Below are 19,113 nucleotides of genomic sequence, written 5' to 3'. Positions count from 1 at the left end.
GTGTGTACAGCATTATGTCTAATAAAGCAGTGTACATAGCTTAATTAAAAAATACTTCTAAAAAAAATGCTAACCATCTGAACCTTCAGTGAGTTGGATGTCATCTTTCTGCTGGTGGAGGGTTTGAAATATTTCAAGAACTACTAAAATGTGATACAGAGGCAGAGTGAGCAGATGCTATTGGAAAAATTGGCTCCAGTAGACTTTCTTGTTGTAAAAAATGGAAAATCTGAAAAATGCAATAAAACAAAGTGTGCCTGTATATCAGGAACTCTGTCACGTCTTACAAATTTATAGCTACCATCCTGAGCGAGCCACTGTCATCTCAGCTGGATTACCACCATAGTCTCCTAAAACATCTTCCTCATAATTTATTAACTAAGCAGCCTGAGTGATACTGTTAAAGTGAAAATAAGATTCTGTCATTCTTTGGCTCAGACGCTTTCTAGAGGCTTCCCATTTCACTCAGAGTAAAAGCTTATGTTCTTAAAGAGATCTAAAGTATCTACTTGATCTTTCTCTTATTACTCTTCTAATCCCTTTTGCTCCAGTCAGTCTTCTGCCATTGTGTTCAAATGTTCATCCCCAGATAGCTGCCTGTACCTCTCCCTTAGCTCTTCCAGTTTGCAGTCATTCTCTTAAATGTCATTGTCTGGGTGAGGTCTCCCTGATTACTCAATTTAAAAGCATAATCCAATTTAAAATAATAGCTTAAAGTGTAAGCTTTAACCTAAGTATTCCTTAGCGTAACCTAAGTATTCCTTAGCGTCTTGTTCTTTATTTTTTCCATAGTCTTACCATCACCTAGATACTATGTATATAAATGTTTATTACCTTCTTCTTATCACTAAAACTCAGTGAAGGCAGGAAATTTGGTCTTTGTCTTATTCACTGCTGTGATATAATCTGATATATGGAATAGTACCTGAAATATAGTAGGTTGTCGATAAATATTTGCTAATTGAGTGAATGAATGAATTTGTCACAGTTAACACTGACCAATCCTTAACATGGCAGATGTTTAATATTTGCAGGAGTTACATTTTGAGACTTATACATATTACCAAATTCATATGTACATTGAAGTATATAAATTCATTTTAATTATCTGTAAATGGAGTAACACCTATATTCTGTGCATTAAATGAAGGGAAAAAAGCTGAGTTTATTTTTATTACCTGTTCCTTGATCATCTCTGTTTTGTTCAGGTGCCTGTAGGTGATCAACCTAAAGATATTGAGCTTCAAATCAGAGAGCTCATTCTTCGGTTCATCAGTAATCCAAATTCCATTATCCTCGCTGTCACTGCTGCTAATACAGATATGGCAACATCAGAGGCACTTAAAATTTCAAGAGAGGTAGATCCAGATGGTAAGGATAGATATTTATTTTTAATGAGATGCTTGGTTAACAGAGGTGAATCTGCCCTCAAGAGAGGCGTTTTTAATTTTTAGAAGGAGTATCTCTAGCTAATAATGCTTTTCTATTTTACTTACAGTATCAAATAGAAATTTTGATGGAAATGGATAAATTGCTATACAGGCTAGGCAAAAATAGCTAATAAAAATTATATGTGAAAAAGCTTTAAAATTAAACATGATTAAAATTAGTTTAAAAAATTGTTTGTAACCAAAGGTTAGAGAAACATTACCAAAATGATGGCAGAGGTAATGTTAGGTGGGATTATAAATTAGGATTTTCCTTTATTAATACTTAAAAGCTTAATTTAATGGGTCATTTCTTTTCATTTTTGCATTTACTAGGTCGCAGAACCCTAGCTGTAATCACTAAACTTGATCTCATGGATGCAGGTACTGATGCCATGGATGTATTGATGGGAAGGGTTATACCGGTCAAACTGGGAATAATTGGAGTAGTTAACAGGTGAGCAATCAAGATTGCAGCGTTCTTGTTTCAAAGCACACGTAAACTTCTTGATTGAGTCTGAAATGTGATACGGTCCCTATATTTTCCCCTTTTACTATAATCTTGGTATTGTTAAAGAATTCATTGCTCTAAAGGAAGAAAAGAAATTCACTAAAACCTCCTGTAGATACTTTTAAACAGAAAATGTTTATGAAGTAAGCAGTGCCACAAAATGGAAAAAATTAAGTGGCTAGGCTTAAAAAAAATATCCCTGTCTGTTATGTTATGTATGATGAGGGCACTGTATTAGAAAAAACTATTATTTAGTTTACATCTAGTCAAGAAAGAGTTTTAAGGTGGTAGTATTTTAATAGATCGATGGAACCCCTAGCATTAGTGATTCTATGCAATTGCTGGGATGTGACTTGGGAGACATTTTACTAAAGGTATCCTAATAATACCTAAAGGTAGCTGAAATTAAAAATTATGGACAGGAAACTAATTACTATTGAGTGTCTACTTATGTTTTGGACAGTCTCCTGTGAGAAATTTGCAAATGGAATCTCTCTGAACCTTCCCAACATACCTGAGAGCTATTATATTAGTCTGTTTTACAATCAGGAAACTTACTAAGTGATACATTTACCAAAGTCACATGGCTGGTGAAAGCAGAGCCAGATTCAAATGAAGATCTTAGTCCAAAACCTTTATAAAATAGGAAGCACTGAAACTGCCATGAGGTCTGGGTTCTCTTCTCCCAGTTCATCCACAAACTAGGTGTAATGCAGGTTTAAATGATTCCTAACATCTTTGGTCTCAAACCTTTTAAAATGAACATGTTACTAATTGATGTCTTTATACTTGTCTGCTTCTAATCACACGTCTTTCTCCCTCACCCCTACTGTTGTTGTTGTTGTTTTTTTTAATTCCCATTATCTCTTTTCAAGGCAAGCAAGTGTTATAAAAGTGTTGTATTTGTAGATGGCTACTCTCCAATTTAGTTTCTTGCCCATGGATAAAATACACAGTTGATTAAGACACATATGTTTTGACCTGTTACTTAAGAGTACTGCTTTTGAGTGTGGTTAATGGTAATAATGTGGCCTACGTTATTCAAACATTGCTTACTTAAAAGTCACACAGTTTGAATCTTGGCTGAATTACTTAATATGTGACCTTGGGTAAATTAATCTCTCTGGGCCTTCCTTACTGTATTATAAAATGAGACAATACCTATTACATGGAATTGTTTTGAGAATTAAATAAAACAAGTCACGTCAAGCATTACAGACAGTTCCTGGGGCCATCATCATCAATTTTAGGCTATCATTGACATCCTCTTCACCATCCAAACTACTTCAGTCCAGTTCAGTTGCTCAGTCGTTTCTGACTCTTTGCGACCCCACAGACCACAGCACACCAGGCCTTCCTGTCCATCACCAGCTCCCAGAGTTTACCCAAACTCATGTCCATTGAATCAGGGATGCCATCCAACCATCTCATCCTCTGTCGTCCCCTTCTCCTCCTGCCTTCAATCTTTCCCAGCATCAGGGTCTTTACAAATGAGTCAGCTCTTTGCATCAGGTGGCCAAAGTATTGAAGTTTCAGCTTCTGCGTCAGTCCTTCCAATGAACACTCAGGACTGATCTCCTTTAGGATGGACAGGTTGGATCTCCTTGCAGTCCAAGGGACTCTCAAGAGTCTTCTCCAATATTACAGCTCAAAAGCATCAATTCTTCAGCGCTCAGCTTTCTTTATAGTCCAACTCTCATATCCATACATGACTACTGGAAAAACCATAGCCTTGACTAGATGGACCTTTGTTGGCAAAGTAATGTCTTTGCTTTTTAATATGCTATCCAGGCTGGTCATAACTTTACTTCCAAGGAGTAAGCGTTTTTTAATTTCATGGCTACAGTCACTATCTGCAGTGATTTCAGAATTCAAAAAAACAAAGTCAGCCATTGTTTCCACTGTTTCCCCATCTATTTCCCATGAAGTGATGGGACTGGATGCCATGATATTAGTTTTCTGAATGTTGAGTTTTAAGCCAACTTTTTTACTCTCTTCTTTCACATTCATTAAGAGGCTCTTTAATTCTTCACTTTCTGCCATAGGGGTGGTGTCATCTGCATATCTGAGGTTATTGATATTTTTCCCGGCAAGGTTGATTCCAGTTTGTGCTTCATCTAGCCCATTTCTCATGATGTACTCTGCATATAAGTTAAATAAGCAGGGTGACAAGATACAGCCTTGACATACTCCTTTCCCTATTTGGAACCAGTTTGTTGTTCCACGTCCAGTTCTGATGGTTGCTTCCTGACCTGCATATAGATTTCTCAAGAGGCAGGTCAGGTGGTCTGGTATTCCCATCTCTTTCAGAATTTTCCACAGTTTGTGGTGATCCACACAGTCAAAGGCTTTGGCATAGTCAATAAAGCAGATGTTTTTCTGGAACTCTCTTGCTTTTCGCATGATCCAGTGGATGTTGCCGAAGTATTTAGTACCACAGTTTACTTTAGTTGAAACAGTTTTGTTATTTTTTCAACCTTAGGAGTCAGCTAGATATTAACAATAAGAAGAGTGTAACTGATTCAATCCGTGATGAATATGCTTTCCTTCAAAAGAAATACCCATCTCTGGCTAATAGAAATGGAACAAAGTATCTTGCCCGGACTTTAAACAGGTAACATTTTTTTACCTTTTGGAAAATGAGATGTTTTTGGTTTGCCAGTATTATCTGAGACCTTTGATTATCAATTCCTTACATTTTTATAATGTGCTTGTCTATAAAATTTCAATTTTGTTTCCTGTATAGTAGGTTCTTATAATGTATTTATTTTTACTGGGGTGTGCTCAGGTATGTCTGACTCATTGCAGCCCCATAGACTGTAGGCTGCCAGGCTCCTCTGTCCTGGAATTTTCCAGGCAGGAATATTGGAGTGGGTTGCCATTCCTTACTCCAGGTGATCTTCCCAACCCAGGGATCAAACTTGTGTCTCTTCCATCTCCTGCATTGGCAGGTGGTTTCTTTACCACTAGCGTGCCACCTGGGAAACCCTTTTATTGAGGTAGTTGGCATTAAATCATCATGTAATCTAGGAAAGTGCAAATGAATTTTAAAATACATTAATCATGAATGTATTTACAGTCATTGTACTTTGATGATAGAAATAGATGGCAGTTGACTTCACTTCCATTTTGTATTTCAGGAACTGAATTAAACTTTATAATTTTCACATAATCTTGTCCTAATTAGGATGTCTTCTAGTCCTGTTCAAAAAAGGATGTAAGCTATATACCTTGAATTCTTAATACCCACTAATGGTGTTAGATCATTCAAGGGATTAGAAGAGCTTTCTAGATGATTTATAAACAACTTAAGTGAAAGCTATTTCCTTCTATTGTTGTCATTCAGTTGCTAAATCATGTCCGTGTCTTTGCTTATTCCCTAAATAAATTAAAGGTGGATGGACATGGATCTTAACAAGATTGATTTTCAATCAATCTTGTGTTAAGTACCAATTGTAAAAGATAAGTCAGAAACCAAAATAATGTAGATATAATTAGATTGTGTAGCTTACTTTCTTTAAGGTAATTGTAGTAATAGAGAAAAAAATTTTTTAATTTATATTTAATCCTCTATCAGTTGTTACCATTTATTGGATTGAAGGCAAATTTTAAAGGTATTTTAACAAGACAGTTTCCTTCATGTCATTTTTTTTTCAGACTAAATATTTACGTCTAGTCTAAAATTGCATTATTTCCTGCCAAGACAAGGTGTTTGACAGGTTTCCCCATTATTTGCATTTTAAAAATTTGAGCTGCTTGGATCTTCAAAATACACAATTTTACTTTAAAATTCTTCCTTTATTACCTTTGTTAGGTTACTGATGCATCACATCAGAGATTGCTTACCAGAGTTGAAAACGAGAATAAATGTTCTAGCTGCTCAATATCAGTCTCTTCTAAATAGCTATGGTGAACCTGTGGATGATAAAAGTGCTACTTTACTCCAGCTTATTACCAAATTTGCCACAGAATATTGTAATACTATTGAAGGAACTGCAAAATATATTGAAACCTCAGAGCTGTAAGTAAGAAATTTCTGTATGGATTTGGCTACCTGGATTGCTAGATTAGATAAAGAAGAAAGATAAAGATCTTTTGTTACAGTGACTTTGAGATTATCTGATTATGATTTTAGCTGTAAAACAGGAATATCATTTTGTAGAAATTATGAATGATATCTGATAGGTATGTAAAATGCTTTATAAAATATGGAAAAATATGTAAAACATGGTAAAATTTCTTTTTTTAAAAAAAAAAGACTTTAATTGATAAGTATAACATTTTCTAATTTAAAAAAGTTTGTTTCTTTAATATGGACAACAACATTGTTCATGAAAAAATAAAAAAATGCAGATAAGTAAAAAGAGTAAAGTGTAAGGATAAAATTCCTTTTATTTCCATCATCCAGAAATAATCCCTATTATTTGGCATTAATATAGACATTTTTCTATGTATTTATAAAACGTATAAATGCCTATAATACACATCTTTAAAAATCAGATGCTACAGAATCATTTCTTTAAATCAGCTTGTCACAAACAACTAGAAGAAATTGCATATTTGTATTTTCAGCCTTAAGATTTACATAGTATTTTACTTTTTAGATTTGTTCAATGAGTCCCCTACTCTTGATAGTTTGCTTTCAGTTATACACAAATATATACAATGTTTTGATGGACTATCTTTGGAGCATGTATCCAAGTAAATTCTTAGGGTAAATTTCTAGAAGTAGAATTACTAGATCAAAAGGTATATTACATTCTCAATGTCTTTTATCATTGCTATATTAGTAGTGAGTGCTAAGTTGCTTCAGTCGTGTCTTGCTTTTGCGAATCTATGGACTGTAGTCCTCCAGGCTCCTCTGTCCAGGGGATTCTCCAGGCAACGATGCTGGAGTGGGTTGCCATGCCTACCTCTAGGAGATCATCCTGACCCAGGGATCAAACCTAGATCTCTAACGTCCTCCAGCATGTTCGCAGGTCTCTAACATCCTCCTGCATTGGCAGGCAGGTTCTTGACCACTAGTGCCACCTGGGATTTTAGTAGTAAATTATATTCTTTTACTAGTAGCAATATATAAGAATATATTTCTCTGAACTCTCACCTTTAAAAAGCCTTTTAATTTTGAAAAATAACTATAGATTTCTAGCAAGTTGCAGATAAATGTACAGAAAGGTCCATTCACCCTTCACCCCCCAGCACTGACATCCTGCATATCTGTAGTACAATAACAAAGCAAGAAAATGGACACTGGTACAATCCACAAAGTTTATTCAGATTTCACCAGTTACACTTCATGTGTGTGTGGGGGTGTACAGTTCTGTGTACTTTCATGTGACCCTGGTAGCCTTCTGTGTGAGTTAACTCCATAGAATATTTATATCTTTGTAATTATCTAATCAAGCCTCATTAGAACATTGAAGAGAGACCATTTATATCTCTTTCAAGGATTGGGAGAGCTCCAGATTGAGAGAGCTCCATAGTTAGGAATGCATTTGGGTTGGGCTGTGAATAGAATATGGGGAAGGCCGTAAGCAGTAAGTAGAAGGGTATTTTAGGCTTTGGAATAGCAAAGAATAGTTCAGGGTGAATTTGGAGAATGGCAGGTACAGTGATGGGTTGTAACAGGAAGTAAGGCAGGAAAGGTGTCTAATAAGAACAAGACTGTGGAAAGTGTAATATGTCAGAGTTTGAAGAGCTTCCTACTATAAAAAAATGAAAACATTTTTGGTCACAGGAGTTCCCCACTTTAGAAGGGTAATTCTGGTCATTATGGAAACTATTTGGAGAAGGTAAAGGTTGGAGGTAGAGAGACTAGTTACTGGTAATTTTAATTATTTTAAAGTATAATACATACTACTAGGTATATTCACAATATTGTACAACCGTCAAATAGTATCTATTTCCAAGATTTTTCATCATCCCAACAGAAACTCTGTATCAAATAAACAGTGATACCTGTCTTCCTCTCTTCTCCTAGCCCATGGTAACCTCTGACTTACTTTCTGTTGATGTGAATTTCCCTATTCTAGATATTTCATATAAGGAGAATCATACAATATTTGTCCTTTTCTGTCTGGGTTATTTCACTTAGTATAATGTTAGGCTGGTACCTTCTGCCTAGACTACTGTGAGAAAGAAGTGAAAAGTGATGGTAAAAATAGAGAAGAACGAATGATTTGGGGGGATATACCATATTTGTAAAGTTTCAACTGGACTTGAATGAAAAAAATAAAAGATAATACCAGGATTTCTAATCATTAAGACAGGAAACACAAGGTATCCAGTATGTAGGCCTAGAGATTTAATTTGTTTAAAGCAAGGATAAGCCCATTGACTAAGAATCATTTTTACATTTTTTAAATGGTTGAAAAAAAAATTCAAAGAATTTTTTATGTAGTGTATATGTAAAATTCAAATTTTAGTGTGTGTAAGTTTACAGGAACATAGCTATGCTTATTTGTTTACATACAGTCTGTGGTTGCTTTTGTGCTCAATGGCAGAATTGGCGAGTTGTGACAAAGGCCTGAAAAGTCTAAAAGTATTTAACTGGCCTTTCATAGAAAAAGATCGCTGATCTCTACTCTAGATTGTGAATAAATAGAAATTATTTAGTTCAGTTGCTCAGTCGTGTCCAACTCTTTGCGACCCCATGAACCGCAGCACGCCAGGCATCCCTGGCCATCACCAGCTCCCAAAGTTCACCCAGACCCATGTCCATTGTGTTGGTGATGCCATCCAACCATCTCATCCTCTGTTGTCCCCTTCTCCTCCTGCCCTCAATCTTTCTCAGCTTCAGGGTCTTTTCAAATGAGTCAGCTCTTCGCATGAGGTGGCCAAAGTATTGGAGTTTCAGCTTCAACATCAGTCCTTCCAATGAACATCCAGGACTGATCTCCTTTAGGATGGAGTGGTTGGATCTCCTTGCAGTCCAAGGGACTCTCAAGAGTCTTCTGCAGCACCACAGTTCAAAAGCATCAATTCTTCTGTGCTCAGCTTTCCTTATAGTCCAACTCTCACATCCATACATGACCACTGGAAAATATCCTTAAGGAGTGCGTGGTTTAGTTGAAAACTAGAGCAGAGAAAAACGTTTAGTTGTTCTTAGTTAACTGATGTTTTCTGACAGTACAGTTTACTCTGTGTGTGCACGTGCACATGCATATATGAATGCCTTTTGTGAAATGACTCCTTTCCCCATTAAAAAGATTAATTGGTTCATAATACAGTTGAGAATACATGGAAATGGTCTAAATGTAATTTTCCATAATCTTACTGCTTACAGAAAGACTTCTAGTTTGCAGTGTCTTTCCCTTTTAGTAATACTAGAAATCATATATTTCATTGCCTTTCAGATGTGGTGGTGCTCGAATATGTTATATTTTCCATGAGACTTTTGGGCGAACCTTAGAATCTGTTGACCCTCTCGGTGGCCTTAACACTATTGACATTTTGACTGCCATTAGAAATGCAACTGTGAGTATGCTTAACTTTTAGAATTTTTTGAAATGAGGTTAAAGATTATTTTTTAATCCATATATATTTTTTAATGAATGGTACAGTTTGTTATTTTGCTCTTATTCTTGAAATTAGGAAGTACTTTTCATGCAAAAATACCCAAAAATGTGATTTATTTTAACCTTAGGAAAGAACCAAAATTATATGTAGCTATAAGAGCTCATATTTTTCTCTTTAGGGTCCTCGTCCTGCTTTATTTGTGCCTGAAGTTTCATTTGAGTTACTGGTCAAACGGCAAATCAAACGTCTGGAAGAGCCCAGCCTCCGTTGTGTGGAACTGGTTCATGAAGAAATGCAAAGGATCATTCAGCACTGTAGCAATTACAGTACACAGGTATTGAGAAATGTAACAGGTTTCTGATTAGGTAGTAAAAGACATGAGGTGATGGTTTCAAGGGGCAGGAGGAAATATAGAAGATGGGCTAAAAGTTAAAATTTTAGTTTCTTATCTAAAAGTGATATTTGACATAGTATAGTTAAATATAGCTTCCAAATCTGGTTTAGTATTTCAGTGATTAATTTTCCTTCAAACCAAACACTGTTTCTTACTTCCATCATATATAGGAGTTGTTGCGGTTCCCTAAACTTCATGATGCCATAGTTGAAGTAGTGACTTGTCTTCTTCGTAAACGGTTGCCTGTTACAAATGAAATGGTGAGCTATTATTTCATAAATCATTGTAGTCACTGTTAATAAATCATTTTGTATACTTCATGAATTTAGGCATAATGTTTCCCAGTGTATTTAAAAGAAAAAAGTGAATTTCAGTTTTATTTCAAAGGATACTTCAGTAGTTCTGGTATAAAAAGCATTTTTCCTCATATTTTAGTTATTGTTAGCCTGCAGCCACATTTTCCTATAAAACAGCCAGCAGAAGTTTATTGTTGAGGATTGTATTCAGGTTTGGTTTATTATATATATGGACTTCCCAGGTAGTGCAATGGTAAAAAATATGCCTGCCAATGTAGGTAGACGCAAGAGACACAGGTTTGATCCCTGGGTTGGGAAGATCCCCTGGAGTAGGAATAGCAACCCACTGCAATATTCTTGCCTGGAAATCCTATGGACAGAGAAGCCAGGCAGGCTACAGTCCATGGGGCTGCAATGAGTCAGACATGACTGGGCACAACTCAATAAAAATAAATATATTATAAGAACCTACTGTACAAGAAACAAAAAGTGAAATTTTATAGATAAGCACATTATAAAAATGTAAGCATTAAAAATGTAATCAAAGGTCTCAGATAGCTATTGGCAAACCAAAAACATCTCATTTTCCAAAAGGTAAAAAATGTTACCTGTTTAAAGTCTGGACAAGATATTTTGTTCCATTTCTATTAGCCAGAGAGGGGTGTTTCTTTTGAAGGAAAGCATATTCATCACTGAATGAATCAGATACATTCTTCTTATTGTTAATATCTAGCTGGCTCCTAAGGTTGAAAAAATTAACAAAACTGTTTCAACTAAAGTAAACTGTGGTACTAAGTACTTTGGATGGTGAGGAGGATGACAATGATAGCCTAAAATTGATGATGATGGCCCCAGGAACTGTCTGTAATGCTTGACGTGACTTGTTTTATTTAATTCTCAAAACAATTCCATGTAATAGGTATTGTCTCATTTTATAATACAGTAAGGAAGGCCCAGAGAGATTAATTTACCCAAGGTCACATATTAAGTAATTCAGCCAAGATTCAAACTGTGTGACTTTTAAGTAAGCAATGTTTGAATAACGTAGGCCACATTATTACCATTAACCACACTCAAAAGCAGTACTCTTAAGTAACAGGTCAAAACATATGTGTCTTAATCAACTGTGTATTTTATCCATGGACAAGAAACTAAATTGGAGAGTAGCCATCTACAAATACAACACTTTTATAACACTTGCTTGCCTTGAAAAGAGATAATGGGAATTAAAAAAAACAACAACAACAACAGTAGGGGTGAGGGAGAAAGACGTGTGATTAGAAGCAGACAAGTATAAAGACATCAATTAGTAACATGTTCATTTTAAAAGGTTTGAGACCAAAGATGTTAGGAATCATTTAAACCTGCATTACACCTAGTTTGTGGATGAACTGGGAGAAGAGAACCCAGACCTCATGGCAGTTTCAGTGCTTCCTATTTTATAAAGGTTTTGGACTAAGATCTTCATTTGAATCTGGCTCTGCTTTCACCAGCCATGTGACTTTGGTAAATGTATCACTTAGTAAGTTTCCTGATTGTAAAACAGACTAATATAATAGCTCTCAGGTATGTTGGGAAGGTTCAGAGAGATTCCATTTGCAAATTTCTCACAGGAGACTGTCCAAAACATAAGTAGACACTCAATAGTAATTAGTTTCCTGTCCATAATTTTTAATTTCAGCTACCTTTAGGTATTATTAGGATACCTTTGATAAAATGTCTTCAAGTCACATCCTGGCAATTACGTAGAATCACTAATGCTAGGGGTTCCATCGATCTATTAAAATACTACCTCCTTAAAAAACTTTCTTGACTGGATTTAAACTAAATAATACTTTTTTTCTAATACAGTTTGCTCATCATACGTAACATTATAGACAAGGATTTTTTTTAAGCCTAGCCATTTAATTTTTTCCATTTTGTAGCTCGACTTACTTCACATTCACAGAGTCAGACATGACTGAGCACAGATACATATAGCAGCACTGGTCTAATGGAAAGTTGGTTTTATCTTCAGCCCTGGTAAACTGAGCCTTTTTATAGCAAGTTATTTTTCAACTTTGATATATGTCAGGATAATGTGGCTGTTTGTACAGCTTGCTTGTTTGATGACCTAATGTCATAATATCATGGCTGCTATCTTAAAATTAAAATCCTGAAATTGGCATAAATATGAGATAAGCATTTGAAATTGTCCATATTGCCTCTAATTGTTGACTGTTCCTTTTTTTCCTTTCTGGTCTCTAAAAGTGCATTTGGGTCCTTGGCTCAGGGTGGTGAGCCCCAATGGATATTTACTTATATTTACGTTACAAGTACAAAACCGCCCTTGGAGTATAGGATGTAAGTGCTGCTGCTTAGTTGTTTCCCTGGCAAGCATAAGCATGAATTGAGATGAGTGAGAACATGATTAGCCTGATCTTAGACTCTACCCACTGACACCAGAGTCATCAGAATTTCAGTGAAATAAATCATTTTCACTGGTTTTGATCTTTTAGTGCTGTTCTGATACCTGAGATTTGTCAGGACAGTGAAATGAAGGACTTAGTTTAATCTCTCTATAATGCTAGAGTAATTAATTTCAACTTTCCTTTTTGATTATTGTCCCAATTAGGATTTTGAACTACATATATTTAAACTAGGTGCTTCATAATTAGGGCTAATCAATTAGGTTAGCTCAGGCATTTAAATGTATCCTTTACCCAAGTAAAGTTAACATCTTTACCTTATATCTGATTCTGTAATGTTTTATTATTGAACCTGAACTTTTGACATGGAATAGTGGATGATCTAAGGTTTTTATATAGGAAAGTTGCTTGGAAGTTACACATGCATCAAGTAGATAACTTTTTTCCCCCTAACAGTATAATTCCATCTACTTCAATGTCAGAAATGCAGTCTTAGATGCTGAAATATAAATAATTTAAAAGAGAGAGCAAATTATTATTTGGTATAAGATTTATCAGTTGGAGTATAATTATCAAATATTTATTTAGGCATGTTTCCTGTACGGTCTTTCAGAATTTATCTGTTAAATAAGTTTATATGCTTCCTAAATTAAAATTAGGTTGGCATAATATTGTATATAACCTAATTTTTTTCTAGGTCCATAACTTAGTGGCAATTGAATTGGCTTATATCAACACAAAACATCCAGACTTTGCTGATGCTTGTGGGTTAATGAACAACAATATAGAGGTAAATACAATTTGAATTTGTTTTTTGAGAGAGAAAATCTGTTTTAGATCAATTATATCAAATTTACTGAGCAAGGAATAACTGTAAGACATTTATGTAATTTATTATTGTCACATTCCAAGAATTATGCTGAGGGCATTACATTGTTATCTTAAATTTAATCCTCAAAACCACCTGGAGGCATTGTTCTTATTTTCTGCCTATGAAACTTAACTCAGAGAGGATCTGGGGCTCATTGATCTGGTATTTGTATTTGAAGGACTGCCTGGTTCCATTTCAGTTAACTGTTGTTGCAGTTTATTAGACTGAAGTATGTAAACAGTGGATGTTTAAACTTGTTTTTACTTGATTCTGAAAGCTTTGAAGGAAACAATCCAAGAATTACCTAAATTATAGTGTATTTGGAAAAACAGTACTGTTTTGCCACTCCTGTGGTTGCTGCGTTTCATGGATCCTTTCTTTTTTCCGTTTGAGGTTAATGTTGTAGGTTGCATAAGAACTCAGAAGGAGCCAAGGCTGATGGATAGAATGATTTATCTGGATGCATTTTTTCCTCTGCCATTTTTATACAAAACAGTAAAATTTTCTGTTGTTTCGTAGTCCAGGAAGACCTGTCTCTCTTCTGTATCAAATTTTCTCTTATGCACATGGGTGGAGAGAAAATCGTAAACATGGAATTTGGGAACTGCAAGGGATCTTTTAGTTAAAAAGATGAAGAACCCAAGACCCACAGCTGATAACAGCTATTACTTTACTGCTTATTTTGCTGGACACTGTTAGAGGGGAAAAGCACCTTCTCTTTAACAGGTACAGGGAACTGTTTTTTAGCTGCATAGTTGAGGTAACTTCTATTGTCAGAAAAAATTCCAGAGAATTGCTGTGGCCCAGCTTCAATCTCTGATTGAAGAACTAAGGTCTTGCAAGCTGGGTAGCATGGCCAGAAAAAATTCCAAAACATATATAAGTAAGGCACTTTAAAACACTTACGTGGATTATATAACAGTTATCATGTTAAAAATTGGCATGTAGACACTCTCTTTAAGATAGGAGTTAGTTAAGATAGTTAAGTTCTTGTAACATGGAAACCTTCAAGGAAAATTTGTGTCTGAAACAGTTTTTCTAATCCTGACAAGGTCATTTATGATATGATTTCAGATCAGTATTTTTCTTACAAGTGAATGTCTCTGATTTTAATGACTATGTGTCAGAACGAACACATAGATACTCTCATTTAATCTTTAGAGCAACCTTATAAAGGTAATGTTAATAGATTAGGAAACTGGGGCTGAGGGGCCGGCTAAGGTCATAATTGGTTGGTAATGGTTGGTAATAGACTAGCATGAAAATTTCTGGTCTCTTGATTCCTCTGCCTTTTGCTTTGTGTCCTCCTTCAAAATGTACATTTAAAGCTAAGTTGTAATTCTGAAAATTGCTTAAAAATCCATGTATTTTTATTGTTTGCTATGTTTTTTATAGTGAAGTTAGTATAATTTGTTACAAAATTTTCTTACCCAAAAACATCATTGTGAAACTTTGTTAACTTACACCTTTTTTGCAAGTCTGAGTATTCACTAAATGCTTTCTACTCAGGAGTGTTTTGACCGCATTTAACTTAAATGTTTTTCTGCTGTATTTGATGCTGCTTGTGAGCCAGTATTAACACCTTCGTCCTTCTATATTTTCATAGTCTTGCACCTATTATGGTGCTTGACATACAGTAGGGATTATTGGTTTGAATTTACAGTTTCTTTAGTTTGGTACCAGAATTACATTGATGATGTCAACAAATTAGAAGAGTGGCAGGTGATCAGTCTGTTTAATTACCCAGGTTGTAGAACAGACGACTGTCAGTTTCTAACACTAAGAAAGCAGAACATTCTTATAGATATTTCTTATTGTTTTGTGAGAATTGTGTGAAAGTTACAGAAATGTCAGCAGGTTAGAGAGATTTTTAAAGGCTTTGCTTAAGTTTTCTGTGATCTATGTACTTCAGATTCTATATGGTATGTTGAAGGCTTATGTACACTTTTATGTGGGAATAGTTTAAATCAGTGATTCTTAACTTAGTGGGAAAGGCAGAGATGATGCTGGTCCACTGCCCCTCCCTTGAGAATTCCTGGTACAGGAAGCCACTATTACTGATGTTGTATTTATCCTTCAGGTATGTTGGGACAGAAAAAAAATTGAGAAGCATTGAGTTAAATGATTTCTTGTTTGTTTTAAAATATAATTATGGCATGAGTCTCAACAATGGGAGGATATACTGTTAGTTATTCTATACTTTTCAACTAAGCTGAACTTTTTTTTAGTAGCTTACATCTCTTATGTTCTGATAATCATGAATCTTATGCTTGCTTGTGTTTCATAGGAACAAAGGAGAAACAGGCTAGCAAGAGAATTGCCTTCAGCTGTATCACGAGACAAGGTAAAAAATGTTTTTAAAGCATATTCCCAACCAGTATGCAGAGATGGACTGGTGAGCCTCAGTTCTAGGAGTAATTTTTTCTTCTTACTTTAATATTCCATTGGCATTTTTGAGTAAAGGTATGCAAGTTTCAGAACAGGCTTTGAGTAATTTAAAGATAAAATATTTGTAATACATTGGAATAAATGCTTAAAGGTGGATTTTAAGTATCAAGACTTTTTGAAGAATTCAGTGACTGTCAACTTTGTAAAATTAGTTGAAATGACTAATGACTTTATTATAACAAAGAGGTTTTTTTGGAGAGGGAAGATGACAATATGTGCATACCAGGTTTTAGCTGCCTGTAATAGTTACAGTTTTTGTGTAAAAATCTGTTACCTTGAATTCTTTACCAGAAAAGATCTTATCAGCTTGTAAAAATCAAAATGAAGCTTTTGGATTTGAACTTTTCTTAGGAATTCATCTGAAGAAAGCCTTAAACAAAGGTGACAACAGTGACAATAGTACAGGAAAGAAGGCAAAATAAACAATATGTCCCATTTTTGTTTTTCATGGGGAAAATTCGTATTTATAGAATGTTTCTAAATGCATTTTTGGCATCCTTGATTTTTTTTTTTCCCTGAATTTTTTGCCTTTAGTCTTCTAAAGTTCCAAGTGCTTTGGCACCTGCCTCCCAGGAGCCCTCCCCTGCTGCTTCTGCTGAGGCTGATGGCAAGGTCTGTTCTGATTCTTAATCTAAGCCTGCATGCCTAATTTGGTGCAACATAATCATCTGGAAACAATACACTGACTAGCAGAATATTAATATGGGATATTATGCTAAGATCAAATTTTAGTCTGATAGAGATTTTAAGTCGTTTAACAGTGTACACTTCGCAACATAAATTTGTTACTATGCTTTTGCTTGCAATACAGAAGATGCACACAGAAAAGAATTTAAAGAGGAAATTATCCTGCACTTTTTGAATTTCAAGCCATTGGTATTTAAATTTTGGTTGTTAAACTGCATGTTTTAACATATCTTTTAACAGTTAATTCAGGACAGCAGAAGAGAAACTAAAAATGTGAGTCTTGCTTCACAATGAAAATGTTGGTACCCCTGGTTTTCAGAAACACTTGTCTTCAAAACCATTGAAGAACTTGTTTGTAACAGTGGCATCTATCTCTCATTGTCTTTGTTATGTTTATTGTTTCTCTTATTCAACTAACTTCTAAGATGGTATTAATTCTAGTTTTAACATTGTTTTAAATAATAACAGCCTTTCCCACCATTTTCTATCACCTTCAAGAATAGTGTTGAATTTAATATTTTGGTAGGAAATTAAAATTCTGGAGATGAAAATTGTACTTTTGGACTTTTCCTCTTTAAAGGTTCTGAGATCTGTCCAGTGCTGATAGTCCTCTTAGGCTTCTTATGCTTTCTTATGCACTTGTCACTTCTTTCTTATGCACTTGTCACCCTAAATATGTAGCTTCACATGTGCCTCAACAGCTTAAGCAAATTCAGAGCATACAGGGGGACTGTGAGAGTTTGAGACTGTTGCCAGTTCTTGATAAAATAATCTTTAAGTTATTCAGACCCATTCTTATTTTTATTTTTGCCATTCCGCTCCTTTCCTTATTTATTGTCCAGGTTTAAGATTCTGAACCTCAGATAAAACCTTATAATTAAATGTCTTATCTTCTCTCAGCCCACTATACTAAGATTTTAAGAGAACCATTTAAATCACTGCTTTTTATTTTACTCATGGCTTCACCTTGAATTTGCTCACTCTCTCCTTAAGATTTCATATGTAGATCTATCACTAATGTGTAGTTAATGGGCATTTAGAAATACAATTATTCATTTAAAAAGTAGTATATAAATATTCCACCTATATATTGATAAACATCATCTTTAATACATATTTTAGAGACAAATTTTGGGTAGTGTTTTGAATTAGTATGATACAAAAAACATTACAAAAAACATTTAACAATTGCTATAACATTGTTAAATTTATATAAAGTCATTTTTATTTCTATAATTCTGAATGCCATTTTATCTTCATTTTAGATTATAAAATCTTAAAGAATATCTAAAAACATGTCTTAAATATTGGTAAATTAGTGCTACCTGTTACCTTAAACAGTCATTTCTCTTTTATAAATCAAGACTAACAGATATCCTAAAAAAGAAGGTGCGAAAGCACTTGTGATTAATGACAACACTAGATTTTTTGTAGCAGATCCTTTCTCATGGGTTTGTCATATTCCACATTTTAGGCAGCTTAATGTCATTAATTGGGCCTTCCAGGTGGCTCCGTGGTAAAGAATCCACCTGCCAGTGTAGGATACGCGGGTTTGATCCCTGGGTCGGTAAGATCCCCTGGCGGAGGAAATGGCAACCCACTCCAGTATTCTTGCCTAGAGAATCCCATGGACAGAGGAGCCTGGTAGGCAATCGTCCATGGCGTCACAAAGAGCTGGACACAACTTCACATACACACACACACACACACACACACACACAGAGGCATGCATGCAAGCTCATAAAATCGAGTGTGTTTTTGTTTCTGTTAATTAAAGGATTCCTACTTTTATCCTGTGACCATAAGGAACATAAACTGACTTGAGAAATATATAAAGTCTTAACTTTTGGAGACATGAGTTCATTGAACTTTCAGACAGATCACAGTTCAACAGTGTTTAAAGTTACCTTGAAGAAATAATGTGAATAGCAGTTTTGGCTTTCCTTGTGCTTTTAATGGCAGTCTTGTTGTAAAGGCTAGCTCATATTTTCTCCACAATCTCTAGTGTTAGAGGTTGGAGAGGAGGAAAAACTTTGAAAAGTTAACAAGTAATAAAAAAGGAATTTAAGATATCCTGGCTGAGGCCTTGCCAGCAGTTTAGAACAGAACCTCTTACTTAGACAGCTCAGGGTTCCAGTTGCACATGCCAGTCACCATCTCTTTCAGACCCTGCTATCTCTGAATAGATTAAACTCCAGATGGGTACTAGATGGGTATTCTCCTTGACTCTTATAAAAAAAAATTAACTTTGTTTAGATAATGCCAGTTTGATATGGTTGGTACAGGTCTTGGAACGTTTTTTTCAGGTTGCATCTGGAGGTGGTGGGGTTGGAGATGCTGTTCAAGAACCGACAACAGGCAACTGGAGAGGGATGCTGAAAACTTCAAAAGCTGAGGAGTTACTAGCTGAGGAAAAATCAAAACCAATTCCAATTATGCCAGCCAGTCCACAAAAAGGCCACGCTGTGAATTTGCTGGATGTGGTAAGCTGTAGAATTTGGTTGAGGACAAAGAACCAAATTACCAAGAAAGCATTTTAAAAGACAGAAGGAA

General features: G+C 35.1%; 1 protein-coding gene across 7 annotated transcripts in view; it reads left to right on the top strand.

Moving 5' to 3' along the window:
• DNM1L (dynamin 1 like) overlaps positions 1-19,113 on the top strand; it is a 63,321-nt gene that overhangs the window by 41,748 nt on the left and 2,460 nt on the right. For 2 of the 7 annotated variants that reach the window (XM_068971285.1, XM_068971284.1), the window contains 12 exons: positions 1,209-1,371; positions 1,764-1,884; positions 4,421-4,552; positions 5,753-5,959; positions 9,294-9,414; positions 9,635-9,790; positions 10,021-10,110; positions 13,252-13,344; positions 15,713-15,769; positions 16,408-16,485; positions 16,801-16,833; positions 18,867-19,043. In XM_068971285.1, the coding sequence (XP_068827386.1) occupies positions 1,209-1,371; positions 1,764-1,884; positions 4,421-4,552; positions 5,753-5,959; positions 9,294-9,414; positions 9,635-9,790; positions 10,021-10,110; positions 13,252-13,344; positions 15,713-15,769; positions 16,408-16,485; positions 16,801-16,833; positions 18,867-19,043 (1,428 nt within the window). The remainder of the gene's footprint in view (positions 1-1,208; positions 1,372-1,763; positions 1,885-4,420; positions 4,553-5,752; positions 5,960-9,293; positions 9,415-9,634; positions 9,791-10,020; positions 10,111-13,251; positions 13,345-15,712; positions 15,770-16,407; positions 16,486-16,800; positions 16,834-18,866; positions 19,044-19,113) is intronic. The other 5 variants (XM_068971288.1, XM_068971286.1, XM_068971290.1 and 2 more) reach the window with 3 other exon arrangements.

The sequence above is a fragment of the Capricornis sumatraensis genome, chromosome 4 (genome assembly GCF_032405125.1).
Source record: "Capricornis sumatraensis isolate serow.1 chromosome 4, serow.2, whole genome shotgun sequence".
Classification (NCBI taxonomy): domain Eukaryota; kingdom Metazoa; phylum Chordata; class Mammalia; order Artiodactyla; family Bovidae; genus Capricornis; species Capricornis sumatraensis.
Note: the sequence above shows the minus strand (reverse complement) of the source record. Positions and strands in the feature narration are given on the sequence as shown.